Source organism: Dasypus novemcinctus, chromosome 6, assembly GCF_030445035.2.
Source record: "Dasypus novemcinctus isolate mDasNov1 chromosome 6, mDasNov1.1.hap2, whole genome shotgun sequence".
NCBI lineage: Eukaryota > Metazoa > Chordata > Mammalia > Cingulata > Dasypodidae > Dasypus > Dasypus novemcinctus.
This window is the reverse complement of record NC_080678.1, coordinates 61,749,357-61,774,459: the sequence shown is the minus strand read 5'-3', so window position 1 is coordinate 61,774,459 and position 25,103 is coordinate 61,749,357. Positions and strand designations below refer to the sequence as shown.

The 25,103-nt window shown below is 35.2% G+C and overlaps 1 protein-coding gene across 1 annotated transcript in view; it reads left to right on the top strand.

The window, feature by feature from the left end:
- The window catches only part of LOC101441123 (protocadherin-15), a 1,917,137-nt gene that overhangs the window by 1,582,400 nt on the left and 309,634 nt on the right, over nucleotides 1-25,103 (top strand). Inside the window, exons 19-20 of the mRNA XM_058298874.2 lie at nucleotides 362-455; nucleotides 19,359-19,487. Coding sequence (XP_058154857.1) covers nucleotides 362-455; nucleotides 19,359-19,487 — 223 coding nt within the window. The remainder of the gene's footprint in view (nucleotides 1-361; nucleotides 456-19,358; nucleotides 19,488-25,103) is intronic.

The window sequence follows — 25,103 nt, the reverse complement described above, 5'->3', positions numbered from 1 at the left end:
CTTGTTAGACTACTAAAGAATAATGGTGTCTTTTACCTTTGAAATAATCAGAAACAAGATAGACATCTCTCTTCTTGGAATGAATTACACATAGTGCTCCCACCCACCTCATCCCAGGGTAGAGAATTAACTTTATCTCATTCAGTTTTTCAAGATTTCTTCATTTTTACTAAGAATTCAACAGCCTTAAAAGTTTGTCAGTGTTCAACATGAATCCTAGATTACATAAATATTAAATGCTCAAGCTATGTATGTTGAGTGAGAAAAACTAATTGAAAGCAGTCCACTATAGTTGGAAGACTCTCTTTGTGACATAATGCATTTTGTATCTTATTTTCTTGTGTGTTTTCTCTCTCAATAGTACTGGAATTCTAACCTTAGGAAAAGCACTGGACAGGGAAAGCACGGATCGTTACATTCTGATTGTCACAGCTTCAGATGGCAGGCCAGATGGGGTGAGTATACTCCCTGGGCAAGTGTTTTAAAAATAGTATTAAAGAAATTTAGTCTTGCATTTAAAATAATTTTTATAGTCATGAATTCATTTCTTTTTTTTTTTTTTTTTTTAATTTTTTTATTTTTTATTGACTTTGTAATAATATTACATTAAAAATATATATGTGAGGTCCCATTCAACCCCACCCCCCCACCCCCCCTCTCCCCCCCCCCCCCCAACAACACTCGTTCCCATCATCATGACACATCCATTGGATTTGGTAAGTACATCTTTGGGCACCTCTGCACCTCATATACATTGGTTCACATCATGGCCCATACTCTCCTCTATTCCATCATGTAGGCCCTGTGAGGATTTACAATGTCCGGTGATTACCTCTGAAGCACCATCCAGGGCAGCTCCATGTCCCGAAGACGCCTCCACCTCTCATCTCTTCCTGCCTTTCCCCATACCCTTTGTCCATTATGTCCACTTTTCCCAATCCAATGCCACCTCTTCTATGTGGACACTGGATTGGTTGTGTCCATTGCACCTTTATGTCAAGAGGAGGCTCAGATTCCACCTGGATGCTGGATGCAATCCTCCCATTATCAGTTGTAATCACTCTAGGCTCCATGGTGTGGTGGTTGTCCTTCACCTCCATCTTAGCTGAGTGTGGTAAGTCCAATAAATCAGATTGTAGGTGCTGGAGTCTGTTGAGGCTCAGGATCTGGCTATCACATTGTCAGTCCAGAGATGAATTCATTTCTTAACCTCTTTTCACCTAGAACAACTTTTTATATTTACTTGAAGAATTCATTTTTCTCCAATTAGCTCATTTAATAAATAGAGTTTGAATTTGTTATGGTGTTGCAAACTTTGACCTTACAGAATAGATATTTATGATTCTCATTTTTACACAACTTATGGAGAAAATGAAAACTATCTTATTGTAACAAATGTTACACTATGTCTTTCATCAGCACATTACTCTGAAATGTGTTCTGGTAGTTTTACTGTGTTGGAGACTGTCTCCTTTTACCTGTCACTTTTTGGGATAGATTGTGGATATACATCTTGAAGCACATAGGAAATGAGTTTAACTGATTTAATAGATATTTGTAAGCATCACTCGGAATCCTGACTAAACCTTGATGATTTAAGTGGCTTAAATAGTCTCATAATTCTAGAGACTATAAATTCTTTCCTCTTGACATAAAAAAAAAAAACACCTTTAAGAATATATCAATTATTTTCTCACTGTGATATATTTTAAAATCATTTGTCCATGTTCTTCAAACTATACTACCTATAACCAACTCTGCCTTGATTTTAGGCATTGTAACTTCTCAATTTTTGGTAATGACGTTAGACCATATTTTCATGATTTCTCTGTAACAAGTCAGTTATATATTTTTGATCATGTGCTTAAGGCCCAACTCTGCATTATTCTCTGGGAATAATTTCAAGCCTCAATAGGCATATAAGTAAGGCTCATCCAGTTCAAGTAACAACTTATCTCCAATTTACTTAAAATGATATATTTGATCTGTATGGTACATTGGCTGGAAGCCAAGTGATAATGCTCTCCTCACACTTAATTTCAGCCTGATGAAACGTAAAAAGGGATACCTTTACAGTTTTATCATCTTAATTCAAAATGAGAAAAATAGTTAGGAATAATTAATTAAACTTAGTACTCACAACCTGCCCATAATAAGCTATTTGACATTTTTCAGACATTAAATAGCTATCTGTAGAAATTATTTTTGGAAAATGCAAAACACTTTTAGGAAGAAGGAGTGCCAATAGAAAGCGTTTGGGTATTAGAAAAATGATGAAAAAAATAAAACTGAAATTCTTTTTATATATGTAGTGCCTATGTTAGAGATATGTAGAGATGTCATTAGGAGACTTAAGAAGGAAATAATTGAAGAACCTGACCTATGATGGAAATTTGATGGGTAACTTAGCCATACAATAACTAAGGGGGAAATTCCAAGGAGGAAGAGGAATTACTTACCATAGAATAAGGGGTATATTTACAGTGAAGCAAAATTAAGAAGGAGCATTCAGATGAACAAATAAGAAGGGAGAGCAGGAAGGCATAATACAATAGCTTTACAATGTGTCACATTATAAATTAGAAAAGTAATGGCAACAAAATTAGCTAGCACATTTTAAATCTAGTCTTAAAAATAAAATTTTTTAGACAAGAGAACAGATGGAAAAGAAACAGTATATTTAGATGTCTGGTATTATTTACATAGACTATGGTTTTGCCCATATTAAAAACTGAAAATAAATTCTAGGATAAAATTAGTGGTTTAACTCTTTCTAGGATGTTTTTCAGTTATTTATTTGTGCATTTCACTTTCTCTCAGCCAGGTTCTTTGTTATTCTAGGTCCACATTTCCTCATTCTTATTATTGAAATGGTCTCTTTCAGTTTTAAAATTCTTATTCTTTTATTCAAATTTTCTTTTTTCTTTTCAAAGGTTTGTATTGAGAATATCAATAGAGAAACATTTAGATTTCATCATTTATATAATTTTAGTGCTAATCATATGTATAGGCATATATAGGGGGTTCCTGAAGAAGAAACAGATTGTGTAAAAATATCTTCACATTTTGACAGCTCTTATCCAAATATTAAAACTGATGTCCTTTGTAGAATTACAGTAAAATTAATATTTTAACCTTAATAATTATTTGCTTCAAGAAAGATATTTAAATGAACACTGACCACAGGTGGAGGGCTTTTTAATCAAAATGACTGGCAGTGTATCTGAAACAAAATGCTAAGACATGATTTGAAACTTTCATTATAAGAAACCCCCTTTGCCACCACCCCCAAAATGGTGGTGAAGAGAGTTCACATTTTGTCATTGGTAATTTCTTTGCAGACAATATTGAGGAAGTTTGAATTCACTTTCATATTTTGTTTCCCTTTTTCTAAATTCACATTGTCAATAATTGTTAAACTATATGTCAAATATCTTATGTAATTTATTGTTATAAGTATTTTGATTTCTTCAGCAATCATGAGTATAGATAAAATTATATTTTATAGAGTTTAATAAATGCTTACATTTGTGTAGCTTGAAATTACTTAGAAACTTTTGAAGTGGTCAGATTCCTTAAGAAAGCTTCTACCAGTTTATTTCAAATAGTCTAATATTTTTTCACATTTTCACTGAAATATACTTTAATGGAAATTTTTTTATGTTATAGGTTAGTTTTTAAACCAGTTTATAAAGTTTATTAAGAGCTTCTTGGAAGTATTGCAAAATAAAAAGTTAAAAAGAAATCTGTCACTTCCAAATAGCATCAGACACCAATTACAAATGCTGCAGTAACTGTCCAATTCAATTTTTACTCTACCAGGAGTTAGACCAGACTCTAAAAGTTAAGGGCAAACCTTTAAAGACTGCCCATGAAGCCCAGGTGCAAGCTCAGGGCCTTAGGCCACCCTGCACTTCTAACCAACTGACTACAAATTCAGTGGTTCCCACCATCCTCTAGATTTTGATAATTTGCTAGTACAATTCAAACAACTAACTGAAAACACAATACTTAATGTTATATACAGCTGTACATAAAGTTTTATAGTTAACTTGCTAAAAATTATAGTTGGATTATAGCTGGACTATAGTTAAAAGATACAGATAAGGGGAAGCATAGGAGCTGACTTACAGGACAAGACCTGGGAGGATCTCAAGTGCAAGCTTTCCTGTCCTCCACTTGAAATTAGAAGTCTTCACTCTCCCTGCACAACAATATCACTATCAGTCATGGAAACTCATCAGCACTGCCAGTGTCTTCAGTCACCCTTCCCTCCCAGAGGTCAGGGTGGGAGGCTGATAAGATTTGTCTTAAAGCCCCAAATCCCTAATCACATGATTGGTCTTTCCAGCAGGAAAGCACCTGCCCTAGGACTGCAGGTGTGGCTGGCCTCTCCCTGTAATCTTGTCAGTATATGAACTATCATCTGGCTCTACCCTGAATAACAAAAGACAATCCTATCATGGGAAATTTTTAAAATATAGTGATTTATCTCCACAAGAACTAAGGACCAGTCAAGTTTTCAATAATTTAATATACAGAAATAGCATTTAGGAAAACTTCTATAATACATATATATATATTTTCTTTTGGAGGAATATGCTATTTACTTTCTCTTTTTAAAAGACACCATGTAATGTTCTTTACTTGAGTCCCACCAATCTTAGCTAAAAAGACATTTTGTTGAAAACCTGTACAAACTATTATGTTTATGAATATAATTTGATTAACAATTAATGGCAGCATAAGCATTTAGGAATGTGAATATAAGTTACAGAATCTCAACCATAAACCATTAAGCAAATCAGGGTTTATTCTCCAATAAAAAGAAAGCTGGAGGTGGGTTATAAAGGGATGATGGTGGGGCTCAACAATGTCATTAGGAATGTCACACTTTATTTTCTGCTCTGCTATTTTTACTGTGTTTACTTTCATCCTCATCCTTGACACCAAATGATCTTAAGATGGCTACTTCAGCTCCAAGCATCAACTTTCCATTTGGAAAAGAAGAGGGTAGGCACAGGATAAAGAAATCCAGAAATCTTTCCCCACCCCTCCACCCCCTTTTCTAAAACAGGAAACCAAAAGCTTTTACCAGAAACCCTACATAATCTTCCATCTTATTGGCCATAACTAGTCATACCCAGTTGAGAGTTAGCTAGTAGTTTGGGCTTGTGGATCTTGCTTGTGCCAATCAATCAATAGAACAATGAAAGATAAATATGCAAACAGTGAACAGATTTTTTTCTCATTTTGTTTCTTAAAAACAAATTTTTCAGTTGTCATCTCCCAATTATTCCTCTTCTAAATGTAAAGTTGTTCTGTACTTTGAATATTCTGACCAGATTACATGTGTTTAGCAATATTATTTTTCCTTAATAGATACTATGGGCAACTTGATTCTATCAAGGTTTTTTCTTTCTTTAAAATGTACTTGAATTACTGGCTTGAATTACTCACCTGTGGCTCGCAGAGTGAACACTTGTAATGCTTTACAATTTCAGATGGCCAGAAAGCTCAGCAACTTTGTTGTGGCCTTGAACTGTTATTATTCTTTAACATTGCCTTAAACATTACAATACAAATAAACATTAGAATCTAGAAGCTGAGCATTTAATTATTTACTCAAAACCTAGGGAATATATATGTATAAGAGGAAATGTATAAAATTCATATAACTTTGAATTTCAATATAATTTGTTATAATAAGATTTTAGAACAGAAGATCGATGGTTACAGAGTAACAAAATTATAGATTCAAATATAAAAAATATATATACTTATAGATATAACATATCCTGATATTAATTTTTAGTCTATGATTGATTTATTTGTATATATATTCTCTTGATTTTAAACTATGTTTTAAAATTAATATACATAATATTGACATTTTTACAGTTATATGAATTTTAGTACCTGTCTAGATTCAATATGACCATGTAATTTTTAAAGGAGAGCATTTCACATGTTCATTCTCCTTTGAAAAGATAAATTTACATTTCTTGGTTCTTGGAATAAATTAATTAAATGTTAGATATTTTCTAAAACAAGTCTTCCAGAGTTTTTATTTTTGTTTTTAAAGTGTGAGATAATCTATAATGCTCTACTATTCCTATTATGTTTTATCTAACATTAGATAAGCTTACAATGGGCTTCAAAAACAGAATTTAAGCAAAATTAACAATAAAATAAATTTATAGCTGTAGCAGTTTGATAAGGTTATGAATTGCAAAATTAGATATTGAATTATGTTTGTAATATCATCTGTACCTGGCTGTGATTAAGTTATGTATTCACCAAATGCAATGAATGTGCCATGATGATGACAGAGGTTGTTGATGTGGGAGAAGTAGGGTGAGGGAGGTGGAGGGTATATGGAGACCTCTTACATTTTTTAATGTAACATTAAAAAAAAAATAGAGAAAAAAAAGAGTTAAGATTAGGGTTTTGATTGGGCCACATCATTAGGGAATTGAGTCCCCACCCCTTGATGGGTGGGGATTCACAGATAAAAGGTATGGCAAAGGACAGAGTTAGGGTTTTTGATGTTGGAGATTTGATACTGGACTTTAATGCTGAAGCCTTAAGCTGGAGCCCTGGGAAGAAAGCTCACAGAGGAAAGAGAAGCCAGCCCAGGAAAAGAGGAACCCTGAGCCCAGGAAGAAGCAAGCCCTGGGAAGAGAGGAATCCTGAACCCTGAGAGAAGACCCTGGAAGGGAGGAACCCAGGAAGCCTGAAGCCTTGCAGCCATGGCAGCCATCTTGTTCCAACACATGAAAATAGACTTTGGTGAGGGAAGTAACTTATACTTTATGGCCTGATGTCTGTAAGTTGCTACCCCAAATAAATACTGTTTATAAAAACGAAACAGTTTCTGGTATTTTGCATCAGCACCCCTTTGGCTGACTAAAAGAGTAGCCATTTGTTAAATATGTGTTATGTGTAATAATTTAAAACTCATCTGTTATCTCCTAATTAGTAAATAGCTTTTGTATAGATAAATGTATCTAGTGCTTAAATATTTTTATTATTTAAGGTTTATGATTATATTTTATATTTATTTACATAACTTGGAAAATTGTCTGAGTTATAATATTAGTGAAGATCGCATTATTAAATTGTTATGATGAAGCAACTTTTATTATCTTTATCTACTCATGGGTTTCTCATTTGATTAAATGGTACATATGTGTATGTATGTATATGGATTCTGAATAACTGAAGAGTTCTTTCTATTTTATTTATATGTACTTACATTTTAATTATATTTCATAACCAAAAACTATTAAACACTAGAATAATGTTCAAAATCTAAATATCTAATATTAGATAAATATTAGATAGAATTCAAAGTTCTTCTGTAGTTTTATAGGTGAGGTTGAAGAGGTTAAGAAAGGTAAGTTACATCAGAAAGGTTAAATCCAGAGCTCTACTACCACTCATGACTTCTCAGAGCTCAGTATATCCTTAGTGTGCTTCAGTCTTGTCAATGGATCCACCCAGCCCTTTGTAAAGCTTCTTTTTCTTCTTGGACCAGAGTGATATGTTGAGCATATCAGAATTCTAAAGAAATAGATTGAGATAAAAACAATTATTTGGCCCATAAAAAGATGAATTAATGCAAATTCATATCTCCATAATTGATTCTTTGGGATTGAAAATATTCTCTAATTCACACTTTATTTAATATATATTTATATTAAACACATTTGATAAGTGCTGTAACTGATTAAATAAATTGGCATCATAATTCTGTTAAATTTTTCATCTCTTGACATGCCTTGATATTCAGATATTCACATTATGTGTTTGTGTATGTATGTGTGTGTTAAAACAGTTACTCATGCTGTGTTTACCAATTCTGTGTGTGTGCTGTTTCTCAAGCATGAATAATTATAATATTCATCCATAGTAAGAATAATCATTTATTATGGAATCTTAAATCTACACTTCTCACGTAACAATATTATAAATAATTTATGCCCTAGGTAGAGCAACTTTTTATGTGTATTTTTAAAATATTTTGTGTAGATATGTCTCTAGACACATTTTCACATTGGCAAAAAAGGCAGTTAAATAGTTCTAGTCTCTTTTTCTCAGTTATGTAGACTATGGTACACATTTTCCTGTTTATTTACAATGTGTTTCATTTACAACTATCAGAATATAAAATCATAATACTTTATCTTCAGCAACTTGAGAATTAAAAAAATTTGAATGCATTATATTCTAGTTCCAATAACTTAACAGATTATTAGCTTGACTGAACAAATTCCATAAAATTAAAGAAAGGAAGATTATAAAACACTTTTTAAAAATATATTTTATTAGAGAGGTTGTGAACTTACTAAGCAGCCATGCCCATGATTCACCAATGTACCACACAGTTGTGGACCATTTGTTACAGATTATGAAATAAATCTCATCAGACTATTACCACAAACTATGGTCCTGGGAATGTTCATACATTCCTAGGAACTTTTCCATTTCAACAGCATTGTCTACTTAGTTGGCATGCAGTTCATAATATCCTCTTATGATCTCTTTTATTGCTGTGGCATGAGTAGTAATGTCCCCATTTTCATTTTTTATTTAATTTAATTGCATCTTCTCTTTTTTTTTGGCTATATCAGTCTAGCTAAATGTTTGTTGATTTTGTTAATATTCTTTAACCAATTTTTGGTTTTCTTAATTCTTTCTGTCATTATTTTGTTCTCATTTCATTTCTTTCTGCTCTGATCTTTGTTATTTCATTTCTTCTGCTTGCTTTAGGAATAGTCTGCTGTTCTTTTTCTAGTTCCCCCAGCTGTGTAGTTAGGTTACTGATTTTAACTCTTCTTTTCTAATTTAAGCATGAGGACAATAAATCTCCCTTTCAGCACTGTCTTTACTGCATCCCATAGGTTCTGATATGTTGGGTTCTCATTTTCATTTGTCTTTAGATATTTATTGATTTCTTGCAATTTCTTCTTTGATCCACTCATTATTTAAGAGTGTGTTAGTTAATCTCCTTATATTTGTACATTTTCCCTATTTCTACTTTTTGTTGATTTCCAACTTTTTTCCATTATAATCAGAGAAAGTGCTTTGAATAATTTTGATCTTGTTGAATTTATTGAGATATACTTTGTGGAAAGATCCATAAACAGTTGAGAATAATGTATATCTTGCTATTCTGGGATGCATGTTCTATAGATATCTATTAGGTTAAATCCACTTATCCTACTATTCAAGCTCTCTGTTTCTTTTTGAGTTCTGCCAAAATTTCTGTCCAATGCTAAAAATGGTATATTGACATCTCCAACTACTATTTTGGAGAAATTTATTTCTCCCTTCAGTTTTACTAGTGTTTTCCTCATGTAATTTGGGACATTCAGATTAGGTGCATATACACTTTTTTTTCTCCCTCTTTATTTTTTTTAATGTTACATTAAAAAAATATAAGAGGTCCCCACATACCTCCACCCCTCTCACCCCACTTCTCCCACATCAACAATCTCTTTCATTATTGTGGGACATTTATTGCATTTGGTGAATACATTTTGGAGTACTGCTGCACGACATGGATAATGATTCCCCCATCCACCCAGTGGGCCATGGCAGGACATACAATTTCCAGAATCTGCCCCTGAATTACCACCCAGGACAACTCCAAGTCCTGAAAATGCTCCCACATCATATCTCATTTCTTCCTGGTGAATTGCTCCTTTTTATTAATATATAATGTCCCTCCTTGCCTCTAGTAAAAGTTTTGTTTTTAAACTCTATTTCATCTGATACAAGTATAGTTAAACCACCTTTTTGTGAGGGGTGGGGGAAGTGGTACTTCATGCACAGAATATCTTTTTCCAGCATTTCACTTTCAATCTTTTGGTATCCTTGTGTCTAAGGTGAATCTCTTGCAGACAGCATATAGGGGGCTCATATTTTCTTATCCTTTCTGCCAGTCTGTATCTTTTGATTGGAGAATTTAATCAATTAACATTCAAAGTTATTACTGTAAAGGCAGGTTTTTATTCTACTCAGTTTGACCTTTGGGTTTTATCTGTCATATTTTATTTTCACCACTCTTTTTACACTTTTAGTTACTTTTACTAATATCATCTTCATTTCTAGAATCTCTTACAAGGCCCTCTCTCAAGTCTCTTCTTTTCAGTCTGTAGCACTTCCTTTAGTATTTCCTGCAGAACTGGTAATTTAGTTACAAACTCTCTTGGTTTTTGTTTATCTGTGAAAAATCTAAACTGGCCCTCATTGTTGAAAGACAATCTTGCCAGATATGAGATTCTTTGCCAGCAGTTTTTCTCTTGCAGTATCTTAAATATATCATACCACAGCCTTCTTGCCTCCATGGTTTCTGATGAGAAATTAGCACTTGGTTGTCTTATTGGGTATCTCTTAATTTGTTTTATATTGCTTTTCTCTTGTTGCTCTCATAATTCTTTCTTTGGCATTTGACATTCTGATTAGTATCTGTCTTGGGGTTAGTCTATTCGAATTCATTCTGATGGGAGTACATTGTGCTTTTTGGACAAGAGATGTCCTTCAATAGGGATGGGAAATTTAATACCATTATTTCTTCAAATATTCCTTCTACCCTTTTTCCTTTCTCTTCTCCTTCTGGGACACCCATGACATGTATGTTTGCATGTTTCTTGCCATCATTTAATTCCCTAGGATCTTGTTCATTTTTTTCCATTCTTTTCTTTATCTGTCTTTTGTATGTTCACTTTGGGAGGCCATGTCTTCAAGCTCACTAATCCTTTCTTCTGCTTCTTCAAAATCTGCTGTTATATTTCTCCAGAGTATTTTTAATTTCATTTATTGTGCCTTTCATTCCCATAAGATCTGCTGTTTTTCTATGTATGCTTTCAATTCTTTTTCATGCTCCCCTAGTGTCTTCTTAATATCCTTAATCTCTTTAGCCATCTCATTGAATCTATTGTGTAGATTTTTTGAACATCTATGATTAGTTGTCTGAAATGTTTTTATGTCTTCTGGAGGCTTATTTTATTCCTTTGGTCCATATCTTCTTGTTTCTTGGTATGGATTGTAATTTTTTATTGGTGTCTTGGCATCTGGCTTACTACAAGTATTTATTCTGGGCATAGTTTCTCTCTTTAGTTTAGATTATGCTTGCCCTTTCTCTCTTGCTGGTTGTGTAGTAGAAGCTGAGGATGTAGTTGGTACTGTATGTTGTGGAGACTGATGCTGCCCACATTGCCTGAGGAACCAATGAATCTTCTCCCACCTTTCTCCTCTCCCAGGGGTAGGTACAGTGCTACAGCTTTCTGCAGTAATCTAAGCCATGTAAGCCAAGACCATCTCTTATTATCCAGATAGATTGCTGAAGCTTCATGCCCCTTCCTCCCCTGCCTGAGTTGGGGATGGAGCTCCAAGTGTGGGCAGCAATCTAAGCCACATAGGTCAAAACTAACTGCAGTTGCTCATGTAAACTGACATGGCACAGGCCCTCCTCCTCCCCTGCCAGGAGTGGGAATGGACCCTCCAGAGTGCCCCAAAATTGAATTTGTATGCACCAAATTCTTTCACATTTGTGCTGAGAGGCTGTGTGAATACTGTTCTCTCTACCCTTTAAGGAGTGGGGATGGAACCACAGAACAAACAGACCATGCCATGTGTACCGAAAGCACCTGTAGTTGTCCAGTTAGGCTGAGAAAGCATAGCTTTCCTCCTATCCTATTTGGAGGGTTGGGGTGGAACCAAAGGCACCCAACAGACCAGTCCATGCAGGCCATGAGTTCCTGCAGGTGCCTGGAGAGGCTGAGGAATCACCAGGCCCCTCCTGTCCAATTGGGGGGTGAGGGTGGAGCTGCAGGTGTCTAAATGTCTAGTCTCTGTGGGCTGAAAGCACCTGCAGTTGCCCAGAAAGGCTGAAGAAATGCCAACCACCTCTTATCCTATGGGTCGGGGGTGGAGATGGAATCGAAGGTGCTCTACAAATCAGTCTGTGTCTGCTTAGAGCACCTTCAGTTGCCCAGAGAGTCCAAGGAAACACAGCTTCCTTCCTATCTTATGGGATGCAGGGATGGAGCCCTAGGAATCCAACTACTCAGTCTGTGCTGGCTGAAAGTGCCTGTAGTTACCTGGAGAGGCTGGTGCAGCTTCCTTCCTGCTGAAGGTGGGGCTGGAGCTTATCCTAGAGCTGCAATCCAATCTGGGTGGAAAGAATTTGGTCCCTATAATCACTGTGATTTTCAATCAGCCCTGCTTCCCCACAAGCCAGGGGCAGAGTTAAAATGGCAGCTACCACTGTCTTTCTGGCTTGAGTAGGTTCAAACTTCAGCTCTTCTTAAGATTATACTCTAGTCAGCACAATTTACTAATAGCTAAACTCGATGCCCAACCATACCTTCCTCCTTTATTTTTGGGAAATGGAGCTTCTTCCAACTCCAGCCACAGAATAGCTTCTGAGGTGGCTTGCACCATCAATGGAGTATGGGCACTGGTCTCTGGGGCATGGAGTGTTCTACTCATGAATCTTCTGGTCAGATGGGCAGACTCATCCTTACATTCTTTCAAGGATGTTGCAGGATGCTCTTTGGTCTCCTGGTTCCCCAAATGTGTGATCCCTAACTGCCCAGTAGGATGAGCTGACACTTAGAGCTCTTGACACTGATAAAGCATTTATAATGAAAGTATGATTCTGTGAATTTTTAAAAAATGCTTTGTGTAGATGAATGTACATCATTTTCTTTGAACTGTGCTTTTTCATCTCACAATTTTTATAGCCTACTAAAACAAAAGTGCTGTATTAACATACTTATTTCAGATTCTTACCAGTTTATCAGAAGAAATATATTTTGAAAAACAAAAATGTCTACTTGCATAGTGGAGGTCAAGATATATGTTGTGAGGTTTCATCCCTGCTTAAAAAAATATGACTTATTATAATTAAAATAATTAATACCCAATAAAGTGATGAATTGTGATATTTAATCCTAGAATGCAAATATTTCCTACAAGTAGAATTCTATGTTGATAGAACTTTTGAGACTATATTAATAAAGCAAATTCCCTTAACTTCATCTCCATTTAAAATGTTTACTAAGGGAATAATCATGGGTATTAAAGATATATTAAAGATATAAACTGGTGTTTAGAATGTTACTTCTATTGATGAGAAATAGAAAATAGCTAATTGTCAAAGAATAGGGAAATATATTAGTCAGCCAAAGGGGTCCTAATGCAAAATATCAGAAATTGGTTGGTCTTTATAAAGGGTATTTATTGGGGGTAGGAGCTTACAGATACTAGGCCAGCTTTAAGAGGAAATCCTTGGAAAATAGACCAAAGTCTATTTTCACGTGTTGGAGCAAGATGGGTGCCAACATCTGTGAAGGTTCAGACTTCCTGGGTTCCTGTAGGCTCAGCTTCTCTGTTTTCTCAACAAGGTCAGCTTTAGACTATGATGCTCTCTAGACTTGCCTCTCTCCGCAAGGTCAACTGTAGACTATCAGGTGAATGGCACTGACTCTCTCACTGGGGTTTCTGTTTTGTTTAAGGAGCCATCTCTATTCCTCTGTGTTCTTCTCCTGGCTCAGGTCCTCCCTTCCTGGGGCTTGCTTCTCTTTCCTCTGCATGCTGACTTCCTGTGACTCCAGCTTAAGACTTCAGCATCAAACTCCAACATCAGAAATCCTCAATTCTGTCCTTTGCCATGACTTTTATCTGTGAGTCCTCATCCCTTGGGAACTCAACACCCTAATGATGTGGCCCAATCAAAGCCCTAATCATAACTTAATCATGCCCAGGTACAGACCATTTTACAAACATAATCCAATATCTATTTTTGGAATTCATAACCATATGAAACTGTTACACTTCACCCTCTGAATTCTAAAAAGACATTACAATATTCGAAATAAACCAAAGTCTTTTTATTATTTATTGTGTGTAACATGAAAGAAAAAATAAAATTACAAAATACCGAAATATGCATTTAGATTTGAAATTGAATAACTTCTAAAAGCTCCAGGCATCTGCTGGCAACTGTAAAATTTCAAAATAGAAAAACATATAGGAATAATTTATTGGAAATAATAATCTTAATCTTCTTAAAGAAATTACACAACAAAAGAAAGTCCTCCTGAATAGATACCATTTTCTCTACTAATGTCAAAACTTCCCAGTTTAGTTAATATGGTCTTTCATAATGAACTTAAGAAGTTATATTTCCTCAAATTTATCTGTATTAGTCAGCCAAAGGGGTGCTGAGAAAATGTACCAGAAATCTGTTAGCTTTTACAAAAGGTATTTATTTAGGGTAAAAGCTTACAGGTACAAGGCCTTAAAGAGTCCAATCCAATGTTGGTTTCTCACCAATGCTAGCTGCCATGTGTTGAATCAAGATGGTTCCTGAGCTCTGCAAAGGTTCAGCCATCCTCCCTCTCAGCTATATACTGGCATAGAACTTTTTTCTTTCTGTCATCTCTACCCGGGGCTCCAGGGTCAAAGGTGTCTCCTCTGCTGTGTCTATGGAGCTCTCTATCTCCGTGTGTCTTCTTGAATCAATGTCCATTTATATAGCCCACCAAGGGGGCAGGGACTCAACCCTGAGTCACACCCTACTGATGTGGTCAAATCAGTGCCCTAATCCTAACATAATTTAATCAAAGACATCTCAGCTGAACCTAATGCAATCAAAGGGGATCATACACAGAGGAACAGACCAGTTTACAACATAATTCTTCTTTTTTGGAACTCATAATTAATATCAAACTGCTACATTTTCTATTGATTTTTTATTATGTTCTTTAAAAATGTAATACATGTATTAACAATGACATGAACAATGAAATCTCTCAGAGTAAAGCTTTAGTAGATGGATAGAGCAGTAGATCTTAGAATGGTAAATTGATTGATGGATAGATAAAAATACTAATATTTTGAAGTATTCACTGTAAAGCAATTAATTGCTTCATATGTTATATAGAGTATAAAAAAATAAAATGTGATTAAATCTACCCACGCTATCACCATTTACCCACTGTGGGTATTTTTGCTAATGTAGTGAATTATATTGCCTTGATATAAAAAAATATGACCATGCCTTATGTCCCTAGAACCACAGTGAAAGTAATCACAGCTATATTTAATTTAAATTCACAAAAGGAGAAGTTGGTAATGATAATGGTACTTTTTTCAGTGTGGCATAATTTTAGGAAACATATTCCAGCATATTAGTTTTAATATTGAATACATAATGAGCTAAGATATGTTAATTTCTAAGTTGCTTAACTGCTCACAAATCTTATTCTTATAGATGGTTCCCATATATTTCCAGTTTATTTATTTCTCTAAGAGTGGTCTATGAACTACTCACATCAGAATCACATGGACAATCAACTAAAATTAAGATTTCTGGGCTACCCATTACATTTATTGAATCAGCATGTGTCAGAATGAAACCCAATGATTGACATTATTAGCAAACATGTAAATACTGGTAAGGAGTTTCTTATCAATACTAAAGTTTGAGAACCACCATAGGAAGCATCTTGAAAATTAATAGAATTAATTTTGAAAATTAATAAAATTAAGATTTAATTATATTCTTTTCCATGTATTATGCACATAAACTATATGTTATGCAAAAGAAAGCTTCATGTCAATCCACACAGTAACCCAAACCCTTTGATATAAGTGTGTATTGTGTGCCCCAGTTGGAGCTGGTCATTTCTAATAGACTGTGCTTCTAAGCAGTCAGTCAAATCCCCAAATGCTATGAATATCAGGATTTGAATTGTTCAGATTTTTTTTTAAGGACCTCAGTTGGAAATACAGGTTGAATTTAATTCATAATAAGAAATGAAATTGAGCCAAACTGCACAGACTTTTATCCTTTGTGCCTTTATAGTTGATTATTTTGAAAGATACTAATATTTTTGCTTCTGTGTCCCAAATATGTAGAGAAATCACTTCTTGAATTTCCTTTCTGCTTATTATTTTAATACAATTATTTTTAAGTTAATAAAGAATAACAGTGTAAGCAAAGCAGAGAAATTGGTAGCCTTCTTATTAGTTTTATATCTTATATTTTATTGAATTTCCATGGACTAAATAGATTTTTAAAATTAACAGGTATGGAAATATATTAGTTGGTATATTGTTTTTTTCACCTACTTTACTACCAACTTAATTGGTACTATATAATTCCTGAAAATCGGTGTTATTTCATAGTATTTAAAATTAAACAAGTGAAAATCTCTTGGTAAGCTATGCAAACATACTGTAGAACATAGATCCATACTGAAGCAAATCGGTGCCATCCTTCTCAACCAATCTAAAAAATTTTATGTGATCATGTTATATGGCTAACAAATCTAAATGATTTCAATTAAAATTATGTATGTTTATAGCTTTACATTTCTACCAGAGACATTGGTATTGTTCATGTCTTGTAAAATCCACTAAAGCATTGAGAAACTTGTCTAAATGATCCATAAATATTGGCCCCTATTGACACAAAATTTGGGGACTTGTTATGTATCTTCTTAGTCTACTTAGTGATCCAGTTCTGTTTCACATTTCCAAGTTACTGGCCATAGTCTTTGATTGAGGACCCAGAATAGTTCTGACTATATCTTACTCCACAATGTCAATATAGAAATTTTAAAGGCTATGATGAGAAATGCAGCAGAGTAGATTGCCAGCAAGATTGGCAAAAAGGGCATGAGCAGTCTGAAGAAAAGCCAACAAACAATAGGATGGCTACCTTTAGATTTTTGGCTCCAGGCAGCCAGTTTTGATGTCCTGTTCACCATCAATCAAACTGGTAACTACTGCAAATAGAAACACACATCTTCATTGGTTTCAACTCTAATACAGCTTTTAAAGAAATAACATTTGTTAAGCTTTTTTTAAAAAAAAATAAAAGCAATGTGTCTTTTCTGAAGAAAATTTAGAAATTATATAAAAGATACAAGTAGAAAACTATCTCCATTCCATCTAAACAGATAGCGTTTGAATTTGTTATATATATATTCAAATACACCTACACCTGCCTGTGTGTGCGCACATGTTTTTAATCACACTTTTCGTGGAAACAACATGCACACAGAGGAGTGTAGTAACTGTAATTGTACAGTTCAATGAATTTTCACATAGTGGACAAACCTATATAGCCACTACCTAGAGAAAGAAACAAAAACTAATCAGTGCTCAAGAAACTTAGCCTTATGATCTACCTCTTCCCTTCAAAAAGATCCCCTGTGCTGACTTTTTCTCCATAAAGAGATGGTGCCTGTTGAACTTTAATTAAACCATGTAATATGTCTTCTTTTATGTCTAATTTTTTCAGGCAAATATTCAGCCTTATATTTATGAAATTCTTCTATGTGATTACCTATAGCAGTAGTCTTTCTGTTCATTCTCTCTAATGTATATTATTCCATTGAATGCAAAAATCACAAGTAATATATCCATTCTACTGTTGACGAACATTTGGGATGGTTCAAGGATTTGGCTGTATAGCACTGTTCTGACAACCTTCGCACATATCTTTAAGTAAAATGTTATTGAATGATTACTTACAGGACATGTGAATAGCTGTATGGATAGCCACTTGATAAACACACTTTTGTAATCAGTATATAGATAAAGAAATAAGCCATTACCTATACTCCAGAAGGCTCATCCATGCCTTGTAATTTTTTAATGACTCCTGGACATTGTGTATGAAAAATTACAGAGGTTTTGGATAAAGTTATATTACTCAAAAGAGACTTTGTCTTTAGTTCTGTTAAAAATAGATTTAGATCATTTAAATCCAATCAGAGTTTTATTATTGGGGTTTATTCTGAGACTGCTGGTGTAGAAACTTCAGTGATTCCAATTGAAAGCCTGACATTATGTCTCCTCCTTGGTATTTAGTATACCCAATTTTTCATGATTGCTGTATATTCTCTTCAGACTTACTCTCTCTGGGCCACTTCTTTGTGTTCAGCTTTTCAGCTTCTCACCCCACACCCTTTAAGAATTAGTTGAAGGTGTGTTTGCATTTTTAAAACTTCATTTGGATAATTCTCTCACCAGTTTCATCTTGTTCTATTCTTCCATTTTTTAATTTACATGTTGTCTTCACTTCCTAGTTGCTAAAAACAAGTAAGGAATTTATTGGCCCAGGGTTTCAGATGCTAAAATATTTGCTTACTTCTGGGATTGGTACCTTCTAAAAGGGCAGCAATCTTTGCGGTTCCTTGGATGTTCCATCACATGGCAATACATGTGATGGCATCTTCGCCTTTCTCTTCCAGGTTCCGTTGCCTTCCATCATCTCGCTATCCCCCATGGCTTCTCCCCTGTGTTCAGTTTCCTTTGCTTTCAGTACTTCAGCCATGTTGGAGTAAGGACCACTCTCATTCAGTTTGGGCACACCTTGACTAATAAAATCTTCAGAGGTCTCATACCCAAAGGACCAAAGATTGTACTTGAATATGCCTTTTATCGGGACATGATTCAATCTCCAACATACGTTATTAAATATTTTAATATATCATAATGGATTTTTATTTTCCAACTTAGGGTTCATTCTTTCTCTGACTTTGCTCTAAGCCTTCTGTGATCTGCTGCATATTATTGTATGCTAGGTGAAGGTCATTTACTTTCCTCAGAGTTTGATTACAGAGAACAATTTCTGGCTTGTGTTACATGTGAAGATTTTCCTGGACTGTGCAAAATTTGTTGACCTACGTAATATTCTCTGCTTGTATCAGGCCAGGGATTTACCTTTTGATCAAAAATCACATGCTACTAGTAGGTTTATCTGCTTACCAATTCCTTATGCTGTTTGCTTGTAAGATAATCTTTTAATGGCTAGTGTATAATCTTTCAAACTCTTTTATTTAGATATGAACCTAGGAAATTACTAATGGAGTATTTTATAATAGCATTAGTTTACCTGAAAATATCCATTTGATGTACCATGTTATTTTAAAAGGTACTAGTTTTATTAGTAAAGAGTTAAAAATATGAGTACTAAACACTACGAAAACAGTATATCTCAGAGAAAAAAGGGTATGTGTATTTAAACAAAAGCTTACTACCCATAAAATGTGAGCAAGATAAACATAAAATCACTTTCTGAAAGTAAGCTCTTGGGAAATACTTGACATTTTCAAGATGTTTGCCCTTTAATAGTGTCATTTGGTTTTTCCATCTGTTTTGAGGTATTTTCATATTGCAAGCTTCTTGTTCTTGTTGTATTCTTTTTTCTTAAGGAATAGGAATAGTAATGAGACATTTTTCAGATAGACAAATGCCAGCAGGAACATGCAACTGACTTCAAAATAAAATTGTTAGCTCCTCTCACATTTAGTCCTTTTTTCTTTCAGACCTCAACTGCTACAGTAAATGTGGTTGTGACAGATGTCAATGACAATGCTCCAGTGTTTGATCCCTATCTGCCTAGAAATCTGTCTGTGGTGGAGGAAGAAGTCAATGCCTTTGTGGGTCAAGTAAAAGTAAGTGGAATTGTTTTATATATATCTTTTTTTTAAAGATTTATTTATTTATTTCTCTCCCCTTCCCCCCACCCCAACCCCGGTTGTCTATTCTCTGTGTCTATTTGCTGCGTCTTCTTTTTTGTCCGCTTCTGTTGTCAGCGGCACAGGAATCTGTGCTTCTTTTTGTTGCATCATCTTGTTGTGTCAGCTCTCCGTGTGTGCGGCACCATTCCGGGCAGGCTGCACTTTCTTTTGCGCTGAGCGGCAGCCCTTATGGGGCCCACTCCTTGCCCGTGGGGCTCCCCTATGCGGAGGACACACCTGCGTGGCAGGGCACTCCTTGGGCGCATCAGCACTGCACGTGGGCCAGCTCCACAGGGGTCAAGGAGGCCCGGGGTTTAAACCGCGGACCTCCCATGTGGTAGACAGACGCCCTAACCACTGGGCCAAGTCCGCCACCTATATATATCTTAAATGTACTGTTTAAATGTACATAAGTTTCTCACATTTTCAATTTGTTAAGAAGTTCACCTAATTTAATTAATAAAATCTTATAAATGAGGGAGTGTCACAATTTTTTGAAAATAATAAAATCATGGGTGTAAAGCAGGGTAATAATTGACATTCACTCTTGATCACTGTAATAGATGCTCTTCAAGATATTTTTCAATAAAACATATCTTGTATATTTGGATTTAAGTTATTAAGATATTGGTATGTATTTTATGGTCTTTTATAATTTAAAAATAGATTAATTTGGGATAATTATTATTTAATATGTATTTCATTTTATGGAATTATAATAACATAATTTTGGAGAAATATATAATTAGGTATATTATTACAGTATGGATTTGGAATTCCTATCTCATAATAAATATACTTAGTTATAGATTCCTTTGATTATCAAAACATATCTTTATAATTAACTATGTGCCTTATATTTCACACTCATCTTTGTCCAGTGCACTAAAGATTCATTTCTAGGTATGTTCTCCTGTTTCCTGCCTGGACATATCAGCTAGTTTCTGCAGTTCTTGTAATGAATAATTCTTTTATTCTTAAAGCAGAGATAGTGCTTCCACTGTTGGGTTGTGCAGGGACTTGAATATGGTTAATGGTCTCTAAGAAAATTTTAAGAAGTCATGTAAATTTTAGAGAGACTTATATGTGGTCTCCAGGCAAGGAAAAAATCCTCCTTCAGCAAGGAATGTGTCACCCTGGTGTACCACGTCCAGGTTTCAAGGTCCCACTCCTTCCCCATTAGGTTCCTGACTTTTGCATAAGAGGCTTGCTGGTGCTTTGAATTAAGCCTTTTCTACAATCCTGCCACTCTGACAATCAAGCTCAGAACCTGTTTTTCAGTCCAATATTCCCTCTGGCTGCAATATTACAAGTAAGCAGCAGCACTGTATAATTATCATAGACCCTATTTCAGATCCTGGAGAAAATATATAAAACATGATGCCATTCCACCCTTATTCCAGTGCAGTTCATCACTGGGGAGAGTCTGGGTAATTGTGCTGTTACAGCATGCCAGAGGTAATCAAAGCGTTCTGATGCAGTCTGGCCAGCAAGCAATTCAGCTCTAGAATCTCTTCCCATAATGCCAAATGTCTCTTACATAGGATTCTTCCAGAAGAAAACCAAGTATAATACATTTTTTGAGTAGTTTCACAAATAAGGAAATAAGGAAGTGATGCAGAGAAAGGAAAGGCAGCCAATAAAGGGATTACTAGTAAGTCAGCTATCACAGGAAGCATTAGAACTTAATCTCGAGGGGAACCTCTAGGAAATGATACAAAACTCATGCTTGAGAATCATCCCTCCTGAGCAGTAATGGGACTGGAAAATTCCTACCCTAAACCTTGAGAGTTCTTGGTTGCAGATGCTGTGGAAGGCAGATTTGGGGCACTTACAGTTTCCCACTCAAGTAAGCAGCCAGCCCTCTGCTATTCTGATACAACGGCATTCTATCACACTGCAGATACAGTCAGTTGGAAGTTGGCCAGAGTTTGCCAAATGCTCTCAGGGACATACATGGGAAATGACAATTTCTGCTACTCCAAGCAAATGTTGTGATAAAATCTATAATAGAAGCATGTGCAGGAAGCATAGTAAAGAGAACACTGCCAAATTTGACTCAGGATGGGTGAATACTTGTGAGAGGGAAATTGGGGGGTTGGGAACAGTCTAAGGAAAGACAATTGCAAAGTAAAGGCATAGGGAAATGAGAGAGTGAGACATCTAATTACAAGAAATAAGATGTGCCACATCATGAACATTTCTCTATTCCATATTATAGAATGTTCTGGAGGAACCCTCTCATGGTTCTGAAGATGAGATATGGCATTATCAGATTTGTGTTTTATAATTTACTCTGAAGTAGATTGCTATAGAAAGTTTCTAAACCCAGAAAACTGAATCAGGAGGCAATTTTAATAGTCCAGAAATATGAGGCTTGACCTAATATAATACTTAATCAAATTATATTTAAATTACATTAAAGTTATCACTCTAAGATGCCGTGTTAATGAAAACTGGAAAATGTATTTAGTCATAACTATTAAAGATTTAGATAAAGCAAGCAGACATTGAAATAATTCAGAATAATTATTTTTCACATTTTCTTTACTATATTCAACATTAGAGATTTAGAGCCCATATGGAATACACAACTAATAATGTGTAATTAGACATCAACATTAGTTTTTCTTTCATTTTTTAAACTTATTTCTTGCTGCATTTCCTAGTGATTCTTTGTCTTTGACTGACTTACAGTGTGAAGCTTCTTTCTTATCTCCTAATTCTTAAATTTGAGGAAAAATGGTCTCTATAATGTTTTAACTTTAAAAATTGATGTTAAAAATTGATATGGACCTTAGCACTGATACGTTGACAAAGAAGTAATTGTCCTGCTCTTTAGGCAATTTAACATTTACATAAAACTAAAATGATTTTGAATGTACAAAGATAGAGGAAACCATCCAAAGCAGCCTGCATCCAACTGATTCTGCACAGTTCCAGAAAAGTTGTAATATTCACAGAATGGAATTTTGATGCATCATAATGGTCTCCTGTTGCTACATAATGATAATTATATAATACATTAATTCCTCTAAATGACTCATGCTCTGCTTGTAAAATTTAATTTTAATTGTCATTAAAAGCTATTAAGACACACTTAAAACCAAGATACATATGGCTAATTATTGTACTGAATTTAAGTTATTGGCTTTGTGTTTATGTTCTACTGACAGTTTAATATGAATAATCCAATATTTGGATTCTAATGCTGTAATGGTTAAGTTTGTGTGTCCACTTGGCTAGGCTATGGTATCCATTTTGTTTGGTCAGGTCAAGACTGATTGTTATTTGAGGATATTTTGTGGATTTAAATCATCATTAAGTCGATTGTATCTATGGCTGATTATAACTTCAATCAACTGAGGAGATTGCCTTCGAAACTGAGAGAAATCTCATCCAATCAGCTGAAGGCATTAAAAATGAAAGTAATGATTTCAAAAGTCAGATGGGAAAATTTCCATCTCTACTTCAGCCAGCAAGCTTTTTTGGGGAATTTATGGAAAATATTCTGCATTGCAACCTGCCCTACAGAATTTGGATTTTCCCATCTCCACATTCGCATGAGCCAATTTCTATTTAAAAAATAAAAACCTCTGGCTAATGCAAATGCTGAAGAAACTTTTAGTTTACTTTTTAAGGTATTATAGCTCTCCATTCTCACTTTCTTTAGCCTGCTTTTCTAGGATCTCTTTATGCTAGACCATGATTTCTACTAAATAAGGAATGCTCTGTGATAATATATGTATATATGTGTATATATATATATACACACACATATATATATTTATAATGCAAAACAAAAAATAATTTATCCAGCAGGAAAAGATAAACTACCAACCAGCAATTTTTTAGTGTAGAAATTACACAAAAGGATAGTACACCACATTTAAAGTCTTAATCAGTATTCTCAAAGCACTTCCGATGTAGTTGGGAAGAAAAAAATGTATGTAAAATAAATGTAACAAACACAGTAAAATGATACTCTATGTCAATTGAATGATACAGATTATTTACTCAAAGGAATGAAACCAACCGCCGTGGTCTGAGATGGCCAAGTGAGGGTTCATGGGAAAAGTGTAACATCTGCAGTACTTTGACATATTAATGAGAATATAGAGGGAAAAATAAAGAAAGATGACAGGCAAAAGGATATGGAACAGAACTGAACTGAAGAAGAAATTTAAGAAGTCAACAGTCTGAAATCAACGGAAATTTTGTTTACAGAAATTGTGAAACATTGATTGAAAAAAATATTAAGTGCTGCTGGGGAAGGCCAGGAAGGACTAATGAAATTGCAACTGATTCAAAGACTTAATATCATACCAGTGATACCTTAAGTAGTAAGTGTAGTGTTTTGTTTAATATCATTCATACTATTTCATAGGAGACATAATACAGAGGCTCTGTAAAGTCCTGTATTCATATCCTGACAGTGGACTACAAGCATTCCAATAGTTCACCAATCTTAAGAATGAGTTTTAGATATGAACCCTCATACCAGCTTCCTTGGAATTCTAAGATGATTTGCATGGTATGCTTATTCCCAGGAGAGCATCCTAGGATGTTGTGCCATTAGAACTTTCTTCTCTCTGATAAATCCCGACAACCCTGACCTTAGTATCCTCAGGGCTTTGCCCAAAGGATCAAACATTTGTTTTGCTACTCTGTGGAGTCTACACCAGCAGAGCACGGCATGACCTCTGTGAAGGGCTAATCAGCCTTTTGTTTCATTGTCAGGCAACCTCCTGACTGCATCCAGCTCCCCATCTTCACTTTCTAAAGCCTGTTTTTCCTGAGTCTCTTTTTTTTTTTTTTTTTTTTAATTTTTTTATTTTTTATTGACTTTGTAATAATATTACATTAAAAATATATATGTGAGGTCCCATTCAACCCCACCCCCCCACCCCCCCCTCTCCCCCCCCCCCCCCAACAACACTCGTTCCCATCATCATGACACATCCATTGGATTTGGTAAGTACATCTTTGGGCACCTCTGCACCTCATATACATTGGTTCACATCATGGCCCATACTCTCCTCTATTCCATCATGTAGGCCCTGTGAGGATTTACAATGTCCGGTGATTACCTCTGAAGCACCATCCAGGGCAGCTCCATGTCCCGAAGACGCCTCCACCTCTCATCTCTTCCTGCCTTTCCCCATACCCTTTGTCCATTATGTCCACTTTTCCCAATCCAATGCCACCTCTTCTATGTGGACACTGGATTGGTTGTGTCCATTGCACCTTTATGTCAAGAGGAGGCTCAGATTCCACCTGGATGCTGGATGCAATCCTCCCATTTTCAGTTGTAATCACTCTAGGCTCCATGGTGTGGTGGTTGTCCTTCACCTCCATCTTAGCTGAGTGTGGTAAGTCCAATAAATCAGATTGTAGGTGCTGGAGTCTGTTGAGGCTCAGGATCTGGCTATCACATTGTCAGTCCAGAGATTCAAATCCCCTATCCTGTACCAGATTTCTGGTGTCATCAAACAGGAGCCCCAAGCTTCTCACATTGTCCACCATCCCTCACCTCTTTTACTCCTTCAG